Source organism: Hypanus sabinus, chromosome 10 (assembly GCF_030144855.1).
Source record: "Hypanus sabinus isolate sHypSab1 chromosome 10, sHypSab1.hap1, whole genome shotgun sequence".
Taxonomy (NCBI): Eukaryota; Metazoa; Chordata; class Chondrichthyes; order Myliobatiformes; family Dasyatidae; genus Hypanus; species Hypanus sabinus.
The window spans coordinates 110,126,090-110,147,927 of record NC_082715.1 but is presented as its reverse complement, the minus strand read 5'-3'; the positions used below and the strand labels follow the sequence as shown (position 1 = coordinate 110,147,927).

At 43.0% G+C, this 21,838-nt stretch overlaps 1 protein-coding gene across 7 annotated transcripts in view; it reads left to right on the top strand.

Annotated features, from left to right (window-relative positions):
* lrrc73 (leucine rich repeat containing 73) overlaps positions 1 to 21,838 on the top strand; it is a 41,505-nt gene that overhangs the window by 1,269 nt on the left and 18,398 nt on the right. For 6 of the 7 annotated variants that reach the window (XR_009514443.1, XR_009514444.1, XM_059982623.1 and 3 more), the window contains exons 2-3: positions 4,344 to 4,504; positions 18,406 to 18,528. Coding sequence is in view for 5 of the 7 variants with exons in the window: in XM_059982623.1 (XP_059838606.1) it covers positions 4,344 to 4,504; positions 18,406 to 18,528 (284 nt within the window). In the remaining 2 variants the exon portion in view is untranslated. The remainder of the gene's footprint in view (positions 1 to 4,343; positions 4,505 to 18,405; positions 18,529 to 21,838) is intronic. The other variant, XM_059982626.1, reaches the window with a different exon arrangement.

The following is a 21,838-nucleotide window of genomic DNA, read 5'->3' as shown; positions in this document are numbered from 1 at the left end:
CCCAGTCTTCTGCCGTCTCTCTGTATTCTTTCATGCCCTGACTAATCAAGAATCTATCAACCTTTGCCTTAAATATACCCAAGGTCTTGGCCTCCACAGCTGCCTGTGACAGCAAGTTCCCCAGATTCACCACCCCCTAAAGAAATTCCTCCTCACCTCCATTTGAAATGGACATCCCTCCATTCTGAGGTTGTGCCCTCTGGTCCTAGAATTCCCCACCAGAGGAAATGTCCTCTCCACATCCACTCTATCGAGGCCTTCAGCATTCAATAGGTTTCAATGAGATTCCCCCTCATTGTTCTGAGTTCCAGTGAATACAGGCCCTGAGCTGTCAATTGATCCTCATATGGCAACTCTTCCATTTCTGGAATCATTCTCGTGAATGTCCTCTGAACCCTCTCCAATGTCAGCACATCCTTTCTTAGATAAGGGACCCAAAACTGCTCACAAAACTCCAAGTGGGACATCACCAGTGCCTTATAAAGTCTCAACATTACATCCTTGATTTTATATTCTAGTCCTCTGGAAATGACAGTTTTCTATCTTTTCCATCTTTTCTACCCCTTAGAGGCCTGTATAACACTCGCCAGGGTCTTTTCACTCTTGTAGTTTCTTAGTTGTACCCACAAGGATTCTACACCTTCAGATCATGTCACACCTTCTAAGGATTTGATTTCACTTTTTACCAACAGAGCCACTCCAGCCCCTCTGCCTATCTGCCTGTCATTTTGATACATTGGTGATCCTTGGATGTTAAGCTTTCAGCTGTCATCTTCCCCCAGCCCACAAGTGATACCCACAATGTCATACCTGCCAATCTCTAATTGTGCTGCAAATTCATCTACCTTATTCCATATACTGTGTGCATTCAAATCTAAACACCTGTATTCTGTACTATATACATCACCCTATTCAATTTTGTCCCCTTTTTACATTGCAACATATCTTGCTGACTGCAGTTTTGCCCCATCATTAGCCTGTCCTTACTAGCAGTCTCACTACACACTGACTTTATTTGTAAACTGACTGCCCTATCCTCAGCCCTATCACTTTGGTTCTTATCCCCCTGCCAAATTAGCTTAAACTCTTCCGAACAAACTCAAGCAAACCTGCTCACGAGGATATTAGTCCCTTTCGGTTTCAGGTGTAACCTGTTCCCCAGAAGAGATCCCAAAGATCCAGAAATCTGAACCCCTGCCTCCTACACTGATTCCTCAGTAGTCATTCATCTGTCAAATCATCCTAATCACCCTCACTGGTAAATGGCACAGACAGCAATCCAGAGATTACTATCCTGGAGGTGGTGCTTTTTCGCTTTCAACCTGGTTCCCTAAAATCTCTCTTCGGGACCTGCTCACCTTTCCTACTTATGTCAAAATGTATCAAGACTTCTGGCTGCTCCCCCTCCCCCTTTAGAATGCCGTAGACCCAATCCAAGACATCCCTGACCCTGGTACCTGGAGGCAACATACCATCCGGGTGTCTCTATCACATCCACAGAACCTTGTCTCTTTTCCTTTAACTATGGAATCTCTTGTCACACTGCTGTTCTCTTCATCTCTCTTCACTTCTGAGCCAAAGCCAGAAACCCAGTCACTGCAGCTCTCCCCTGGTATCAATAGTATCAATAGTATTCCCTCAATAGTATCCAAAACCGTATACTTATTATTGAGGGCAGTGGACACAGGGGTACAACCTGGTCACACTGAGGTCTTGGCAGGCTGTTTCCTGGAGTTATGTAGCACAGATACAAGGCCTTCAGCGTAATTCATCCAGGCCAACTAACCTACCTGAGCTAATTCCATTTGCTTGCATTTGGCCCATATCCTGACAAACCTTTCCTACCTCTGTCCAAAGTTTTGTTGTGTACCAGTCTCTACCACTTTCTTGGGTAGTTCTTTGTACACACCCACCACCCTATGTGTGGAAATCGTTACCCATCAAGCCCCCTTTAAATTTTTCCTCTTGCACCTTAAATCTATACCCTCTACGTTTAGATCCCCTATCCTGGAAAAAAAGACTATGAACTTTGTGATATTATACATCTCTATTTTGTCACCTTTAGTCTCTATGCTGCAGGGAAAGTAGCCCATCATATCCAGCCCAGTCCTCCTTGTAACTTAAGCATTCCAATCCTGATAACTCCTCACAAATCTTTTTTACTCCCTTTTATGCTTATAGTTCAGCAAACAGAACTGCACACTATGTTCCCAGATGTTCCCACCATTGTCTTGTCCAAACCCATACACTGAGTGCCTTGACTAATGACGGCACATGTGACAAGAGGCATCGTCAGCACCCTGTCCACCTGTGTTGCCATTGGATCAGTCTGATCAGTGATTAAGGCAAAAGTCCATGGGAAACAAGAAAAAGTGGCAAAATAGATTGAAAATATACTCACCAACAGAAAAGCAAAGAGTAAATTGCTGATGAGATTTTAGTAACTACAGTGGGTTCCACAAAGCTCATTGTTAAATTCCTTGCTGTTCATGGAATATGTAAATTATTTGGATTTGTAGGTTGGTGCTACAATTAAGAAATTTTGCATGATAGTGAAGGAAAGCATCCAATGCTTCAGGAAGATATGGATAGGTGACAACTATATTAATTAATGAATTTAACCTGGAGTAGCTTGGGATAATGAATTTAGGATACAAAAGTAAAGGAAGGAGAAATGATAAATGGAAGTATATTAAGGTATGTAAAGGATTTTTTTAATGCTGGAATGTAGCAGATATAGTTAAGTTGATTAAGAAGGGATCCAGAAAGCGTGCATTGTTTTGGCTGCAGCTAGAAGAGTAGGGGGCTTATGTTAGAACTGCATAGAATATTAATTAGGCTACAGCTAGAGTACTGTGTACAATTCTGATCACCACACTACAGTAAAAATGTGTTGGCCTTAGATGCAGAATAGATTTATGAGGTCACTGAAAGGACTGCTGGATTAAATTTATGAGTAGAGACAACTCAGATGTGATCTCTTCCTTCAAAACAGGAATAACTGAGGTATTTAAATGTATGGAAGAGCCAGAAAGTGTAAACAGAAATCATCTATTTTTGGAAACAATTCAGAAGATGTGTTGCTCAGGTGGTTGATGGTTGGGTTGAGTTCTCCAATCTTGGCAATTTTCTTGCAAACATTTAATCACTGTTCAGCTGATTGGCTTATTGAAAAGTATATAAAGGCCGACACACCACAATCAACAGCGCACTGACGATGTCTTCCTCACATGTGACAAAACGTTTGTCAGTACATTGCCACATTGGAGAACAACTCAACTCATGTGTATTTTCTTTCACAGTATAGTCACAAATAGGGGGTGTCAATTTCATTTAATTACTAGGAAGGTTAAAGGAGAGTTGGAAATAATATTCACTCAATGACTTGATGGAGATTTGGAACTTGCTGCCTGAAAGGGTGGCTTTCACCTCATGTAGCAAGTATGCAAAACTTGAAGAGACAACCTGCAGGATTGCCAACATGAATCAAGGGACTATGTGCACTCTTCCTGAATTGTATATTTTTTATAGTTTTATAATTAACAGTCCCCACAGTTATTAAAGGAAAAAATTTCTGTGCCTGGCAAAAGAATGTTTTCACTTTCACAGTGGCTTATAGTAATTTTCCAGCATTTTAAATCTTGGTGAAAAGTTAGTAGATTATTACTCCTTTGCCTTATTGTTTGCTGTGTCTTACCTGGTGTTTCACATTCCTGGTATAAGATATTCCCATTAGTCATACTCTCTAAATGCCAATTTCAGTAAAACTCTGATAATCCACCATTAGACTATTCAGAAATCCCAATGGTTCGCAACACAACCAGTAATATTTACTGCAATCCCCTTCATCTCAGCAGGGTCTTGGTTCCCACGCTCTCCTTTAATTCACCTGAGACTCCAGTAGCCATACTTCCCTTCAGTTCATGAACCCATGTCCTCATTCTGTTTACTTCCCCTTTTGTTTACATGGCGCAGTTACTCTGTTCCCTTTAAATTGACCAGTGCCTTGTTTCCCTTTCAGCTTGGTTCCCAAATTCTCTTTAAATTCACCAGGGTTTAGTTACACACTCTTCACTATGACTAGAGCCCTGTTTCCCCCAATTTGTTAAACTTACTGGGTTCAATGGAAAGCTTATTGGAATACATTGTGACATCTAAAAAACATGAATTAAAAGTGTGTTGGGGCATTAATAAGAATAACAGTCAAAAATCTGCAAAATTTGCCAGTCTGGAACATCCTGAGATTGTTGGAGTTGACTGTATGTTGTAATTGTCTGTGCTGTTGCAGTGTTTCCCGAACTACTTAACTAATTGTCAACATGTGACTTCTTTATTTCATGTAGTCTTCATGGCAGTCCTCTCACTGATTCTGGATTGGCTGTCCTAAACCCTGCCCTTTCCCTGCATCCCTCCCTCATATCACTGGACCTCGGAGACTGTGTCTTGGGTGATGAAGCAATAAATCTCATCTGTGGACTGTTACCACCTGATGGAGCAAAGTCAGGTATGGATTTTGTATGTCATTTCAGCTGTACAACCACAGCAGATAGTGACAACAAGGCTCTGATGCTCCACTCACTCAACCTAGGTGGGTTCACCATGGGTAATGAGCAAAATGTACCAAATCCTATGGGTATCTGGTTTAATTTCTTCCACGCTGACTTATTAAGTATCCAATAATAAGGATGTGAACAATTATAAGAACACAAAGAGGAGGAGACCATATAGCCCCTCAAGTCTGCCCTACATTCAGTAAGATTATGGTCAATCATGAACCTTGTCCACTTTTCTGCCTAATCTTCATCTACCTTTGTTCTCTTAGTGTGGAAATTCAATCAGTCCCAATTGATTGTACATACTCAATGACTGACCATCCATAGCCCTAGGGGCTAGAGCATCCAACAAATTAAAACCCATTGAATAAAGAAGCTTCTTAACATCTCAGTACTGACCATTTACTCTGAATCATCCACTCTTTTAAGAGTAAATGACCTTACAGACTCTTACATGTTTCAATAAGATGACCACTTGCTCTTCTGTACTTTAGTGCACATAGGCCTATATAGTTAATCTCTCCTCGTGAATTAGAGATGATGTTCTTGAAACTGTTTTTTTAAAAATGGAATCCTCAATAGAGTAGAAATAGAGAGGCTGATTCCAAAGGCTGAGCAATCTAAACCTAATGGTAACAGTCAGAACTAGAAATAGAACATTGAGAAATGAAATGGAGGGAAACTTCTTCACTTAAGAAGTGAAGTTAGAAATTTCTATACCACAGGAATGAAGAAGCCCTGATACTGATTTCATTAGAAGTAGAGATTGATAGATTTTGGATATTAGCAGAAACAAGGGATATGATATTGAGTTAAAAGATCAGCTATAATCTTGTTGAATGGAGGTGAGGCTGGAAGGGCAGAAAGACCCATTCCTACTCCTTTTTCTTATATTCTGTGTTCTCATAGGATAACCCCTCATATCAGGACTGCATATGCTGTATGATAAAGGATCTCCTATCTGTAATATTACTCTTTTTCTTCCTAAAGATGCAGCTTGTCCTGTTGCATTTTTTCATTTTAGATTTCCAGCTTTTACTATTTCAGTAAACGATAAATAGATCTTCAGGAAATAATCTGGGCTGAAAATTCCTTGGCATAGTACATGTTTTTTCTATGCTACTCAAAAGATTTAAAGCTGGAAATCAAAAGCAGAATACTATTATTGTTAATAAATTATATTGCAATTGTCTGTGCCTTTAGTCCAACCAGAAATATACAACGCTGAGTGGGCAGTAGTGAAGTCAGTGTGCAGTGCTCATTTAACTTTGTTGCTGGTAACAGTGAATGTACATTTATACTGAAGAAATGTGTGGGCCTCAACTAGAAAAGCAAGCCTTAATGGGAGGATGAATGCCTGACCCAGTGTGAGTTTAGGGGGAATATCATTACTTGAACTGCTATGGGAGGGTCTACCACTGAAGACAGCCATGGAATCTTCCCTGATGAACCGGGTGTCACCAATGTTTCAGGTAAGACTTTCTGCTCTCTTTATGCAGGGTGGTGTAGGTTGGGGAAGAATGTGGTCGAGGAGCCAATTTCTGATGTGTCAATAATTGAATATCTGTCAGAAATCTGTCATGATATCTGCACTATGTCAGGTTCCCTGAATTCCATTACAGTTCCTGTAATGAATTATTGATTTAAGAGCTCCTACCTTGATGGGAAATGGTACTGATGATTAACAAAGCTGAGATCCTGTGTGTTTCGTGATTTTTGAAATTAGGTAGGTTACCAACAGGCCCAAAATTTGTGACATTTATGTTGATGAATTTTTCCGTGTTTTGCTCTTTTGAAATTTCTCTTCTGTGCCATCTTTGAAAACCAGTGTGAATCTGCTTCACTACCATTTTAGAAGCATTTTTATAATTTCAGAATTTCTGAGCCTTTTATATTGTACTTGAAATGCTTAGCAATGCAAGTCAACATACCATTTGCAGTGCAGTCCAACATACAATTGGTAATGTAGGCCAACGTTTTGTTTAACCTCCTAATTGTCTGCTGTGCTTAAAAATTACCTTTTATCACTTCATGTATTACCATTGACAGAATTACCAAAAAAAATGTATCTTACATGTTTATAGGACAAGTCATATCCTTTTCAGGTTTTGTGCAAAAGAAAAGGCACTATTGTAGTCATGTAAAAATTTCAGCCATTTTGATATACTCTATGCTGTAGATTTGCAATTCTGTGTTTAGGTCTAATAAATTGTTGCAGCTGATCTAATTCACCGGGGAGAAGGTGGCTACATTTGTAGGCATGTGGTTTCGCTTTCAGGCCTAGAGGTTCAGCTGCATAGGATTCCTCCTTTGGTGCTATGGATGCCGATTTGATTGCGATTACAAATGAGAATCCTGATTGCACCTGTGGTCAAATTGTATTTGCATGCAGGAACTATGCAAAGTAGGCAGTTAAAGACATTGGTCCAGATGTCACATTGATTTGACAGTATAATTTGAATCTTACTTGGAAAGCCTGGTTTTGACAGCAGGACAAAAACCAGCCCCCCCCCCCCCCCCCCCCCCCCCCCCCCCCGACTCCATGCACCCTCATGTTATCCCATTTAACATTCATTACTGTATGCTGATTAGTAGAGTAGGGATTGACTCATCAGATGACAGCCAAAGTTCTGTACCATTGAACCAGAGGCACGAGTTGAAATTAAACCATGATATGGGAATTTAATTTAAACACAGGAATTTAATTTTGAATAGTTAAATAAATGTGGAACATTCTTTTAATAAGATAGCTTCAGTGAAAACCTTGAGGGATGTTAGTGTTCTTGTGTGCAGATTTCAAAAGATTGGTATACAGGTACAGCATGTAGGAAGGCAATTGACACGTTGACCTTTGTTGAAAGAGAATTGGAGTTTAGAAAAAGCAAAGTATTGTTACAATTGTACAAGGTACAGGCGAGGCTGCACCTGAAGTGCTATGCACAGTTTTGTGAAAAGAATTTTAATAAAGGATACACTGGCACTGGAGTCAATCCAAAAGAGATCTGGCAGGTACTGTAATTTATGTAATGAGAGTTATGCTTTTCTGAGTTGCTGAATTAGAAATAGGTTCTTCGGAGTTCAGAAGAACGATTAGTCATCTTACTGAAACATTTAAGATCTTTAGGGACCACGACAGGATAGAAGTTAAAATGTTTGGTTTGAGTATCTTGCATAAATTAGAGAGGTGTCAATTAAAACTGCGGTATGTAGGAACCTCTAGCAGAAGTTGGGTATATCTTTGGATTCCTCTATTTTCAAAAGGTTGTGGAGATTAGGTCGTCATAGGTATTGTGGTGGCTCACCCACGCGGCAAGCGAACCAGCTCCAGCAGTCGCAGGCGAGTCCGCAGCCAGCGGCAACCAAGAGGGATCTGAGTGCGGGGCGGACCTCGGCCCGGAAGCCAATGTCACTTCTGCCCCACAAAGAGCGGGGGATGCTGGGAGTGGGCACTTAAGCGCATGCAGAATGAAACAGTAAACAGTTCAACCAGACCCTGCTCGACAGTGTGTTGATTTCACTCATTGCATATCAACGGATTTGGACCCGGCATGAACGACCCGGCTCTGCAGAATGCAGTTTCCTTTAAACTGCCAACCTTCTGGACCACTCAACCCGTGGTCTGGTTCGAGCAAGCAGAGGCCCAGTTCCAAGTCAGGCAAATTGTCTCAGACGCCACCCTCGACCAGGAGAGAGTGGGCCACGTTATCGACTTTCTGCATCAGCCCCCGGCAACAGACAGGTATGAGGCACTCAAGGCCCTGTTAATCCGCACATTTAGCCTCTCCCTCCGCGAACGGGTCACACGGTTACTGCATATGGACGGCCTGGGCGACCACACGCCATCAGCCCTGATGAGCAACGTGACAGCACTGGCAGACAGCCATAAGCCTTGCCTCCTGTTTGAACAGACCTTGGAGCAAATGTCAGAAGACATCTGCCTCCTGTTAGCAGATGAAGACTTCAGAGACCCGCGCAGGGTGGCTGCCCGGGCGGACGTGCTTTGGCGCGCCAAACAAAATGGTGGAACCACCATCGAAATTAGTGCTGCAGCACAGCTGAAAGCCCAGCCCTCCCACACCCCAGCAGCGGAGCACGTAACCCCCACACCAAGGGGCGGCACCACTTCTGAGTCTTGGTGTTTTTATCATCAAAGATGGGGTTCCGGGGCCCGCTGCTGCCGACCACCATGCTCGTTCCAGGGAAATGCCAGGACCAGCTGTCGCTGATGGCTACAGTGGCTGGTCACCGTGATAGCCTCCTCTACGTTTGGGATAAGCACTCCAAGCGTAGATTCCTGGTGGACACAGGGGCAGAAGTCAGTGTCCTACCCCCCTCGAGCCAGGATACCCAAACGAGAAGAACAGGACCGGAACTTACGGCAGCCAACAGCAGCACCATCCGCACCTACGGCACAAGAACCGTCTTCTTGCAGTTCAGTTTCAGCCACTTTACATTACACTGTCCGCAATATCATAGCCATTGCTGGGTACAGACTTCCTCCACACGCACTACCTGCTCATGGATTTGAAGGGATGACGATTGGTCGATGCAAAGACGTTCCAGACTTTCTCCCTTGGTGAGACCAGGTTACCGGCCCTGCATCTGGACTCCGTCACGTATTCCGACAACGAGTTCACCAGAGTGTTATCGGAGTTCCCATCTATCATCACGCTGCAGTTTTCCTCAACAGACCCCAAGCACGGCGTGATGCACCACATCCCCACACAGGAACCTCCCCTTTGTGTCTGGGCCCGCAGGCTACTGCCCGACAAGCTCCACCTCATGAAAGAGGAATTCAATAAGATGGAGGAGATGTGGATTATGCGGTGTTAGCTAAGGTGCAACGACTGGACAGCGAGATGCCGGCGTACCAAACCGCAGTTTCAGGACTCCACCTCGAAGATATACCCATTGAGCCCGAAGATAATAAGCTCCTTTGCAATGTGTCCACCGGGCAACCCCGGCCCATTGTCCCGACCACTTGGAGGCACCGCGTTTTCGGCACCTTGCACGGTTTAGCCCACCCTTCCACCCAGCTGATCGCAGACAGGTTTGTGTGGCCCGGCCTACGGAAGCAGGTCGGGCACTGGGCCAGGACATGCACGCACTGTCAAACCTCCAAAATCCAGAGGCACGTGAGGGCCCCCCTGCAATCCTTCCAGCCGACACATGGGAGGTTTGAACATGTCCACGTGGACATTGTCGGCCCACTGCCGGTTTCGAGAGGAGCGAGATACCTGTTCACCATGGTGGACAGGTTCATGAGGTGGCTGGAAGCTGTCCCACTTGCTGACACGGCGGAGACATGCGCCAGAGCCCTGATTACCACCTGGGAGTTCGGACTCCCAGCCCACGTCACTTCAGATAGGGGTATGCAGTTCACATCGGCTTTGTGGTCCACACTGGCACAACTCCTCAGAACCCAGCTCCACCGAGCGACTGCTTACCACCCGCAGTCCAACATTTCCACAGGCACTTGAAGTCAGCTCTGATGGCATGTTTCCGAGGGCCAGACTGGGTTGATGAACTCCCCTGGGTGCTGCTTGGCATCCACACGGCACCCGAAGAGGACCTGGCCGCATCATCGGCCGCACTTGTTTACGGTGACCCACAGTTCCCGGTGAGTTTGTGCCAGCACCCCATGGCCAGGAGGACACACCTACGGCGGTCCTAACAAAACTCTGGGAGCGGCTTGGAAGACTTGACCCAGACCCGACGTCCCATCATGGAACAACACCCTCTTTCATGCCCAAGGACCTACAACAGAGCGAGTATGTTTTTGTTCACTGAGGCAGGCACAGACCATCCCTGCAGCGACCATACGAAGGACCCTACAAGGTAGTGCACCGTAATGGGATCATCTGCGTTCTTGACATCGGCGGTCGTGAAGAGACTTTTACCATTGACCGTCTCAAATCAGCACATCTAGACCTTGAACGCTGGTTTGTGGTGCCACTCCCACAACGACGAGGCTGGCCACCTGAAAGAACTGACAGTGTGCAGGCTGTGGACTCTGCTTAGCGCCAGTTCTGAGGGGGGGGCCATGTGGTGCCCCTTCCACACGGCAAGCAAACTGGCTCCAGCAGTCGCAACCAAGAGGGCTCTGAGTGCGGGGCAGACCTGGGCCCGGAAGCCGACGTCACTTCCGCCCAGCAAAGAGCAGGGGATGCTGGGAGCAGGCACTTAAGTGCATGCGGATTGGAACAGTAAACAGTTCAACCAGACCCCGCTCGATTCAGTGTGTTGCTTTCACTCGTTGCATATCAGTGCGACTACAATATTCAAATTCATAGGGACATACAGCACAAAAGGAGGCCCTTCAAACCAGCTGGTCATTGCCAACAAACATGCCCATCCAGTCTTTTACTATTTACCTGCATCTCTTTCAAACTTTTAATGATTCTCCACTTGTCAGATGTCTCTTACCTGCAAGCAGTATCTCTCTATCAGCTTTTGAAAGCTCCTATCCAATGCCATCAAAATTAGCCTTCCCCCCCCCCCCCCCCCCCAATTTGGAACTTTAACTTGAGGACCTATCCTGCATAACTATCTTGAAACTAAGAGAATTATGTCACTAATCCTAAAGTGCTCCCCCAGTGACACATTAACTATTCCCCCAGCCTCATTTTCTAAGAGGAGGGCAAATGCAGTGCCTTCTCTGGCAGGGCCATCTAGACTTTACTTCAGAAAACTTCAGTGGACACAGTTAACAAATTCTGCTCCAGTTAATCCTTCAGTAAGGTCAATAACAGGAAAGGTAAAATCAGTTTTAGAAATTATTCCTTCAACTATCTCTGATTTCTTTTCATATAAATTCCTCTAAAAAATTGTGTTATTGTCACATATACTGGCGTACAGTGAAAAACTTTGTTTTGCCTCCCATCCATATAGATCATTTCACTGAGGTAGTACATAGTGAGCTACCTTAATGACTATCACACAGTTGCACTCATATCTGCTGTGATAAAGTGGTTTGAGAGCTTGGTTATGAGCAAAATCAATTCTTGCCTAAGCAAGGAGCTGGCCTCACTGTAATTTTCCTCTCACCAAAATAGTCTACAGCAAATTCAATCTCACTGGCTCTCCACTCAGCCTTGAACTACCTGGATAACAGCAACATCTGTGCCAGGTTGCTGTTTATTGAGCATCACACACAAAATGCTGGAGGAACTCAGCAGGCCAGGCAGCATCTGTGGAAAAGAGTGAACAGTTGGCGTTTCGGGCCGAGACCTTTCATCAGGATTCTGTGTTTGTGCAGTTTATTTTGTACAACTCAGTGTTCAACACAGTCATACCCATAGTACTCATCAACAAACCTCAGAACGCGGGCCTTGGTCCCTCCTTCTGTAACTGGATTCTTGACTTTCTCATCAGGAGACCACAGTCAGTGTGGATTGGAAATAACGTCTGCTCCTTGCTGATCATCAATACTGGCGCACCTCAAGGGTGTGCTTAGCCCACTGCTCTACTTTCTCCATACCCATGACTGTGGCCAGGCACAGCTCAAATGGCATCTATAAACTTGCCAATTACACAACTATTGTGGGCAGAATCTCAGATGGTGATGTATAGCAGTGAGGTAGATCAGTTGATTGAGTGGTGTTGCAATAACAACCTTGCACTCAACGTCAGGAAGACCAAGGAATTGATGTGGACTTTAGGAAGGAGAAGTCAAGGAAACACACTGGTCCTCATCGAGGGGTCAGCAGTGGAAAGGGTGAGCAGTTTCAAGTTCCTGGTTGTCAACATCTTTGAACATTTATCCTGGGCCCAACATATTGGTGTAATTACAAAGAAGGCATGATGGCAGCTATATTTCATTAGGAGTTTGAGGAGGTTTGGTATGTCACCAAAGACAAGCCAGTTTCTACAGATACAGTCGGCCCTCCTTATCCACGAGGGATTGGTTCCAGGACCCCTTCCGGATACCAAAAAACGCGAATGCTCAAGTCCCTTATTCTAGGGGTCAACAACCTTTTTTGCACCACGGACCAGTTTAATATTGACAATATTCTTGCAGACCGGCCACGGGGGTGGGGGGGGGGGTGTTAAACACGACCGGAATACAGCGATACTCAAAGGGGGTTCCTTATGTCCAGTCTATTCTGCAATTTGGTTTACGTGGCTATCAGCACTTGCTTCTGTCCCACTTGCTCACGTTTTTCCCGCTCAAAAACCTCAACGGGTTTGTCTTTAAGTGCAGGGCACTTGGACTCAAGGTACCGAAGCAGTTTGGAGGGCTTCATTGCCTCATTAGACAGCCTCCCGCCTGCCCGCCACCAGACGCCTTGGCCAGGTGCAGCTGGTTGTGGGTGGGGTAAGAAGACAAGGTAAGGGCCGGAGGTCCCCGTACATGGGGCCGCAGTGGTCGCAGTCTAGAGAAAGCGACCGAGCAAGGTGTGCAACAGGGCGCGTGCCTGCCCCCCTTGTAGGATCTATCAGCCGATAAAAGTTTGGCTCAAGGGATGACTTTCAGCAGATTGCAGCGAGGTAGCTGCTCTGCTACTTATGAAACCTGAGCCCAAATTAGGTATTTTGCGAATATTTTACAACCGGGTTCCCCACGAACATTCGGTGTGGTAAACAGGTTCAGAGGTGGCGCCCATCTGTCTACGCTCCAGGCCTGTAGCATCGGCACTTCTCGCCGGCCGCAAGGGGCAGCCAGTTACCCGAAGCCAACCAGTGATCCCTGGCGCGAGGGTATCACTGCATTTAGGCAGCTGATGACCTCGCGTGCGTTCAAGTTCAACAGTGGGCATGACAGGGTATGAGGAAAGGTGCAGCTGACTCACATCGTTTCATATTGACAAATTATATTGTTTCCTCGCAGCCTGGTGGTTGGGGACCACTGCGTTATTCAACCTGTCTCAATGCGGAGGACCTCAGGACCAGCGGAACCCCAGACTTTATTTAACCTGTCTCAGTATGGTGGATATTAGGACCCAGCAGTGGAGCTCTGAATCCACAGTGTTTCTGTTCACAAAAATATTCACGATCACCATTGAAAATAAAGTGGAAATAATAAATCGATCAGAAAGAGGTGAAAGCGGTCATTGTAAAAGCGCTAGGCTACGTCGGTCAACAATCCAAACAATTTTAAAGGATAAAGTGAGAAAGGCTCTGCCCCGATGAAAGCTGCAATTATTACTAAGCAACGCAGTTGTTTAATTATTGGGTTTTGGGGTTTGAGTTTTTGATCCTCCACATCAACCCAGCTGGATGGAGAGCGCACTTGAAAGCGGTCTGTCACTGACTCGGACTCGGGAACTTCCGTTCCTGAGCCCGGTGCTGAAACATACGTTCTTAAGTGTTTTATATGCATAGAAAGGTAAAATATATATTATATACTAAGACAAACGTTTCACTAACTGATGCTAAATAATACCGGATGTACCTGTTCCAACTTACTTAGTAAGAGAACTTCCGATTTTTTTCGATCCGGATCCACGATAACTCACGCACATCCTCCCGTATACTTTAAATCATCTCTAGATTACTTATAATACCTAATACAATGTAAATGCTATGTAAAATAGTTGTTATACTGCATTGTTTAGGGAATAATGACAAGAAAAGAAGTCTGTATATGCTCGAACAACAAGTACTGTAAGAGCACTTATGGGTTTTCACAATTTGTGGTTGGTTGAATTCGTGCATGCGGAATTCACGGATAAGGAGGGCCGACTGTATACCATGGAGAACATTCTAACTGGTTACATCACCATCTAGTATGGAGGGGTCGTTGTACACCATTGGAAAAAGCTACAGAGGGTTACAATTTCAGCCAACTCCATCATAGCCACCAGCCTCCCCATCATTGAGGGTATCTTCAAAAGGCGATGCCTCAAAAATGTAGCATCCTTCATTAAGGACCCCCCTCACCCAGGAAATGCCCTCTTCTCATTGCTACCATCTGGGAGGAAGTACAAAACCCTGAAGACACACACTCAATGTTTTAGGAACAACTTCTTCCCCTCCACCATTAGATTTCCGAATGGACAAAGAACCAATCCATGAATACTACCTCAAATTTTTTTGCTTGCTTTTTAAATTACTCGTGTAAAGTTTTATATGTATGTATATTTTTTTTAATTGCCATTTATAGATTTTTCAAGTATTGCATTGTACTGCTGCCACAAAACAACATATTTCACGACATATGCCAGTGACATTAAACCTGATTCTGAATGAAGTTTACAGTTACAGAGAAGTGTATTGCAGCCAGACAGTAAGGTGTAAGGATAATGAAGTAGATTGTAAGGTCAAGAATCCATCTTCTTGTACCAGTCTTATAACTGCAAGATAGAAGTTGTGCTTTGAACCCAGTGGCACAAGCTTTCCGTCTTTATCCCTTTATCGCGAAGGGCAGAAGGAAAAGAGAGAATATTGAAGGTGTGTGAGAGTTTGATTATGTTGGCTGCTTTACTGAAATAATGACAAGTGTAGACAGAGTCCATGGGGGGGGGGGGGAGAGATTGAATTGACTTCATTTCTTACATCTTCACATAAATGAGGATAAAAATCTTTACATTACGTCTCTGTCTAAATGTGCAATTTATAGTCATTTGTAATAAATAGTATGTACAACAGGACAGTCAATATAACATAGAAATACAATTGTATCAGGGTGAATTAATCAGTCTCCCTTGTGGAAGAAGCTGTCCCGGAGTCTCTTGATCCTGGCTTTTATGCTGCAATACCATTTCCTGTATGGTAGCAGCTGGCTCTGATGTGCTGTACTGTGTCCGCAATTCCTACTGACTATTGGGGGTGGGGAGTCTTATGATATAATAACATCAAAGTGATCACCTCTTTTATTTCTAAAATGCACATGCTTTAACATCTATAGTATATTTACTTCAATTTTCTCATCAGGTACACTTCTGCCAGGCTAGTTTAGCCCTCTCCCCACTACCCCCACCATGCCTACTCAGATTGTTGTTTCTGTTAAAATTGAGGTTATTTCGAACATCATAGACTGCAGAGATCACAGAGTTCAGAATGTCTGTAGGGTAGAGAACTAAACAGTGATCAGACACTCAAATATGATTTCAGACTGAATAGAAGTGATTCACAGTCACCCTCGTGTAGAATAAACTTTCACGAGCATTCTCTTCTACAGTAAACTGGGAGAAGTACAAGTGAATTCCTGTTGTACTGAAAGGAGTATTTGGTCTTGGTGGTGGAATAGGAAGAGACAAAAGTGCAATTGTTGTACTCTGCAGTTATTTGGGAATGTCCTGTATGAGGTGGAGTGGTTGTTGATGGTGATGGAAGATTAAGCTAAAGCACGTTACGGAGAGGAGTTCTTTTTGCAAACCAAAAAGAAGGAAATATGAAGAAGTATCTAGTGGAGGGACCAACTAATTTATCAAATATTTTGTTCATCTGTCATGATACCTATTTTCACGGCCCAGATTTTGTTTCATAATAACTTTGAGAAGAACATTGGTAGTTTTTTTTTAATTGTCTTTAGTATGTTTAATTTGATAACCTGCTTGCGAAGAGCCTTGGTATGTTTTGTGATAGTAGAAGTATTAAAACTGTGCTTGTTCTTATTGTAATCTCGTATTTTGATTTAATGCTTGGAATCCATGTTTCCGTGTAGAAAACCAATGCTGCATGCCCTGCATGAATATTATGTCTTTGCTAATATGTGATGACTAGAACCCTCCAATGTACTGCAGGAATAGTCTAAGGATTTATATCTGTTGCAATATTTGTACCACTGTGTATACTATCCTCTTGGTGTAAAGACAGACCTATTAGCCTTCTTGACTATTTTCTGTACTTTTGCAGCATTTTAATGATCTGTATTTGTGGTTTCCAAGGCTCTTTGTGCCTCCACTGCTACCAACTTTTCACCATTAAGGAAGTACTTTGCATTCTTTTTTAATTTTTTTTAGTTATAAAATGTATGGCCTTACATTTGTTTAATCTGTTAATTCTTCTGTGTTAGTTAATACTTTGGTTTTCATTGCTTAAAATGACACTCCATATCAGCAGCAAACTTGGATATCTGGCTTTCTAAGCTGCTTATAAATAAGGTGAATAGTTGCAGTTTCTGCTGATCCACTTATTACATCCTAACAATGAGATAAGATGGTATCTAATAAGAGTGCTCATCCTGCCAGTAGAGAAGACTGGCTGTCCATACAGCTGAATTTGGAAACAAACCAGGCACCATCAAACTCATAGCCAAAGCCTATACAGTATCTAGAGTGGCCAACATTGTCAAGAAATCTCAAGAGTGTGATGCAATCCCAATATTACTGAACCCCTTTCAGCTGCAGTTGTGCAAAAAATCAAGGCCCTGAATCCTTCTCAGTAACCTGCCCCACATAAACTGACCCATCTCTTAAATACAGTGGCCTTTGTAGGGTGAGACCTGAACTGGACTTGACCTTGCTGTTCTAGCCTCCTCAACTAAGCTTAACTGACAGAGGGAAGAGAAAGTTCACTAGCTTGATTTCTGGGATGGAAGGGCTGTCTTTTTGATTAAAGGTTGATCAGATGGGTACAGAAGAATGAAAGGGTACCTTATTGAAACATGTAAGGATTTGAGTACAGGTGCTTTGAGGAAACTTCCCCTGGTGGGGTAGTCCAGAACTAGGGAGTATCATTGCAGGATGAAGACAGTGCTTTTAAGATTGAGTTAAGTAAGAATTTCTTTTGCAAAATCTTAGATTTTTTTTGGCATTTTCCAATACAGAAAACTCTAAATTCTGGATAAATATTTTCAGGGCTGAGATTGCTATTTTTCTGAATATTAAGGGTTACAGAATTAGACAGGAAAGTGGAATTGAAGCGTAGGGTTGCCAACAGTCCCATATTGCATGGGATTCCCATATCTGAAAGGAAAGTTGGCTGACCCAGATGACATTGACACCGGATGCTAATTTTCCCCATAAAACCAACAGAGGCCGTGGGGGCGGGGCCGGGAATCCCCAGGACATCCACAACTCCTTAAAAGCAGCAACCAGTGACACCATCACCCAGTTTACTCTGACGGCCTGGAGGAACGCTGTGGAGGCTGCAGCTGAAGATGTGAGGTAAGGACTCGGTATCTCCCCAGTGTCTGCCAGGACCCACTCCCAGGATCAAGTGGGACTTGTGGTGACCCTGGCCACAGCAAGCCCCATCCACAACTTCTCCCTTACTGTTGGAATACAATGTTGGCAACCCTATTGAGGTCAATTATCAGATCAGCCACAATATTATTGAATGGCAGAACTGGCTAAAGGGACCATATGGCCTGCTCATACTTAATGTGCTTATATGTTTATGCACTAACAGAAATGGATTCAAATCCCTTGCCATCAGACTATTCAGAACCAACTACAATAAAGCATATTCTTTAAGATTCTTTGTAGCAGTTTGACAGGAGACAGCTAAATAGTCATAGTAATTACCAGAGAAGAGAAAACAGAAGGAATTTTGTTTGGTCTGCTCACTTAACTATTAAGTTAAAATCCCAGCTCAGCCAATTCATATACAATGTCAAGCCAAAATGTTCCCAGCCAGATGAAAACAAAATAAAATAACTAATGAAATGTTAAGCATAACTAGAGTTTGCACTGTCAATAAATAATAAATGATATTGAAAAATCAAAGGTAACTTTATTAATTAGTCATTTCCTAGTATAACTCTAAAAAGTGCCTCTGGATTTTTTGTATCTAACAGAAAAATGCATAGCTAAGAGTTAGAAATAGTGAATAGGTGGAATTGTAAAAGTCATAACAATCAAAGAAGACAGGCTCAAAAAAATCTTTGTTTTGTGTATTCTGCTTTTATTTGTTCTTCCTGCACTGTAACTTGCACAGAACCTAACAATGATTCTGTTTTCTCTAGGACTGAAGGAACTGACGCTCAGTGCTAACCCTGCTATCACAGTGAAAGGATGGGCACGTCTGATGATTGCAGTTGCACACAGTTCTCAACTTCGTGTTCTTAATTTAGATTATAATCCATTAGGTGAGAAGGTCTAACCATAGATGACAATGACACAGAATATTGCTTTGAGCCAACTCTGTGGGAACCATAGAACATTACAGCACAGAAACAGGCCTTTTGGCCCTTCTTCGCTGTGTCGAACCATTTTTCTGCCTAGTCCCACTGACCTGCACCTGGCCCATATCCCTCCATACACCTCTCATCCATGTACCTGTCCAAGTTTTTCTTAAATGTTAAAAATGAGCCTGCATTTACCACTTCATCTGGCAGCTCATTCCATACTCCCACCACTCTCTGTGTGAAGAAGCACCCACCCCCAATGTTCCCTTTAAACTTTTCCTCCTTCACCCTTAATCCATGTCCTCTGGATTTTTTTCTCCCCTAGCCTCAGTGGAAAAAGCCTGCTTGCATTCACTCTATCTATACCCATCATAATCTTATATACCTCTATCTAGTCTCCCCTCATTCTTCTATGCTCCAGGGAATAAAGTCCTAACCTATTCAACCTTTCTCTGTAACTCAGATTCTCAAGTCCCAGCAACATCCTTGTAAACCTTCTCTGCATTCTTTCAACCTTATTAATATCCTTCCTGTAATTTGGTGACCAAAACTGCACACAATACTCCAAATTCAGTCTCACCAATGCCTTATACAACCTCACCATAACATTGCAACTTTTATACTCAATACTTTGATTTATAAAGGCCAATGTACCAAAAGCTCTCTTTATGACCCTATCTACCTGTGATGCCACTTCCAGGGAATTTTGTATCTGTACTCCCAGATCCCTCTGTTCTACTGCACTCCTCAGTGCCCTACCATTTACCTTGTATGTTCTACCTTGGTTTTTCCTTCCAAAGTGCAATACCTCACACTTGTCTGTGTAAAACTCCATCTGCCATTTTCAGCCCATTTTTCCAGCTGTTCCAGATCCCTCTGCAAGCTTTAAAAACCTTCCTCACTGTCCACTACACCTCCAATCTTTGTATCATCAGCAAATTTGCTGATCCAATTTATCACATTATCATCCAGATCACTGATATAGATGACAAATAACAATGGATCCAGCACTGATCCCTGTGGCACACCACTAGTCACAGGCCTCCACTCAGAGAAACAAACTTCCACTACCACTCTCTGGCTTCTCCCATTGAGCCAATATCTAATCCAGTTTACTACCTCCCCATATATACCTAGCGACTGAATCTTCCTAACTAACCTCCCATGCGGGACCTTGTCAAAGGCCTTACTGAAGTCCATGTAGACAACATCCACTGCCTTCCCTTCATCCACTTTCCTGGTACCTTCCTCAAAAAACTCTTAATAGATTTGCTAAACATGATTACCACACACAAAGCCGTGTTGACTCTCCCTAATAAGTCCGTGTCGATCTAAATATCTGTAGATCCTGTCTTAGTACATCTTTTGAAATTCACAACATAAGAAATAGCTTTCTTCCACATTTATGTAGCTTCTTGATCCTGAATGCCATTGTGTAAGCTAATGGCTAACTGTGAACACAGAACTACAGCACAGGAACAGGCTCTTTGGCCCACAATGTTGTGCCGAACCAGCTAAAATGTATATCATAAAAACCTAAAAAATAATCCCTCCCACCCATACAACGCCCATATCCCTCCATCTTCCTCATATTCATGTGCCTACCTTCTTTCTTGCCTCATCCCCACACTCCTTGATTTATTCAGTATCCAAAAGTCTATTGATTCTTATCTTGTATATTTTAATAACTATGCATCCTATCTGAGGTAAAGAAATCAAAAGATTGCTTTGCTGAGTAAATAATTATTTCTTATCGCAGTCCAAATTGGATGAATCCTGATCTTGACAAAATGACTCTTCCAAATAGAAGAAACAACTCTCTTGACATCTTACAGGTTTCATTGATAGCACCTTTCATTGGAAGTACAGAAAACAGGCCTCTTCATAGGGAAAATCCAGCATCCAAAGAGTTATTTATTCATTCACAGGATGTGGATGTCTCCAGTAACACCCCTGTTTATTGTCTATACCTTGGTGGATCTGGAGTCAGAGGAGACCAGATAAGTACAGCAGATTTCCTTCCCTGATGGACATTAGGTAACCAGGTTGCTTTTTGCAATAATACAGTACATTAGTGATTACTTTTACTGGAATATTAAGCATCTGCAAGACCAGTTTTTTTTGTCAATCTGTTGAATTTTTACTACATACCCTGCAAATACACAATACTTGCTGTGCAGCCTTAGCAAATATTTGTGCAAAGAATCCCTGAGAGCAATGGCCAACATACCGTTCAGTTGTTCCTGCACATTAACTTTACACATTTCATACGATTGATTGCTGTACACTAATTTCACAATATTTAAAAATATTTGAACTCATAAACTCACATTTCCCATAAGAACACTGGAATATCAGAAAAAGGAATAGGAGTGGGCCAAATGGGCCCTCAGTCCTACCCTGCCATTCAGTAACATCATGGCAGATCTAATCAGCCTCAATGCCACTTCCGTGTGCTCTCTTTGGATACATCTTGATTTTCTGAAAGTTGAAATGCCTGTCATTCTTCACCTTGAATAGCAATATTTAAGCTCTGCAAAAAATAATTCCTAAGAATCACAAACCTCTGAAAAGAAATTTTCTTCATACCAGCACTTTGTGTAAAAGAAAATGCTCACACATCTCTTTTGAACATTCCACAATGACTAACAGTGGTAAATTGGTTTGAAATAGTACAGGGTAAAACAATAACAATGCAGAATAAAGTGTTATAGTTACAGAGAAAGTGCAGTACAGGTAAACAATATGATACAAGATCATAATGATGTAGATTGTGGGGTCAAGAGTCCATCTTATCATACTAAGGAACCACTCAGTAGTCTAATAACAGCAGGGTCAAAGTGCTTTCAGGCTTCTGTATCTTCTGCCTGATGGGAGATGGAGAAGAGAAAATGTCTGGGAACAGTGAGGTCTTTGTTTAAAGTCAAAGTTGAGTTTGTTCCTGCTCAGAATATTGTGCTCAGTTCTGGTAGCCTCAGAGGAAGCTTTCCAGAGAGTGCAGAGATTTATCAGGATGCTGCCTGGATTAGAGAACATGTCATATGCAGAATTGTTCTGCAAGCTAAGGCTCTTTGGAGTGGAGGAGGACACGAGGGAACTTGACACAGTTGTACAAAATAATAGGAGGCAGAGATAGGGCAGACAGCCAGCACCTTTTCACAGTGCAGCAACAGTTAATATGAGAAGACATACTTTTAAGATGATTGGTGGAAAGGATGGGATATGTCAGAACTAGATTTTTTTTTTCCCCCGGAGTGCATGGAATGCACTG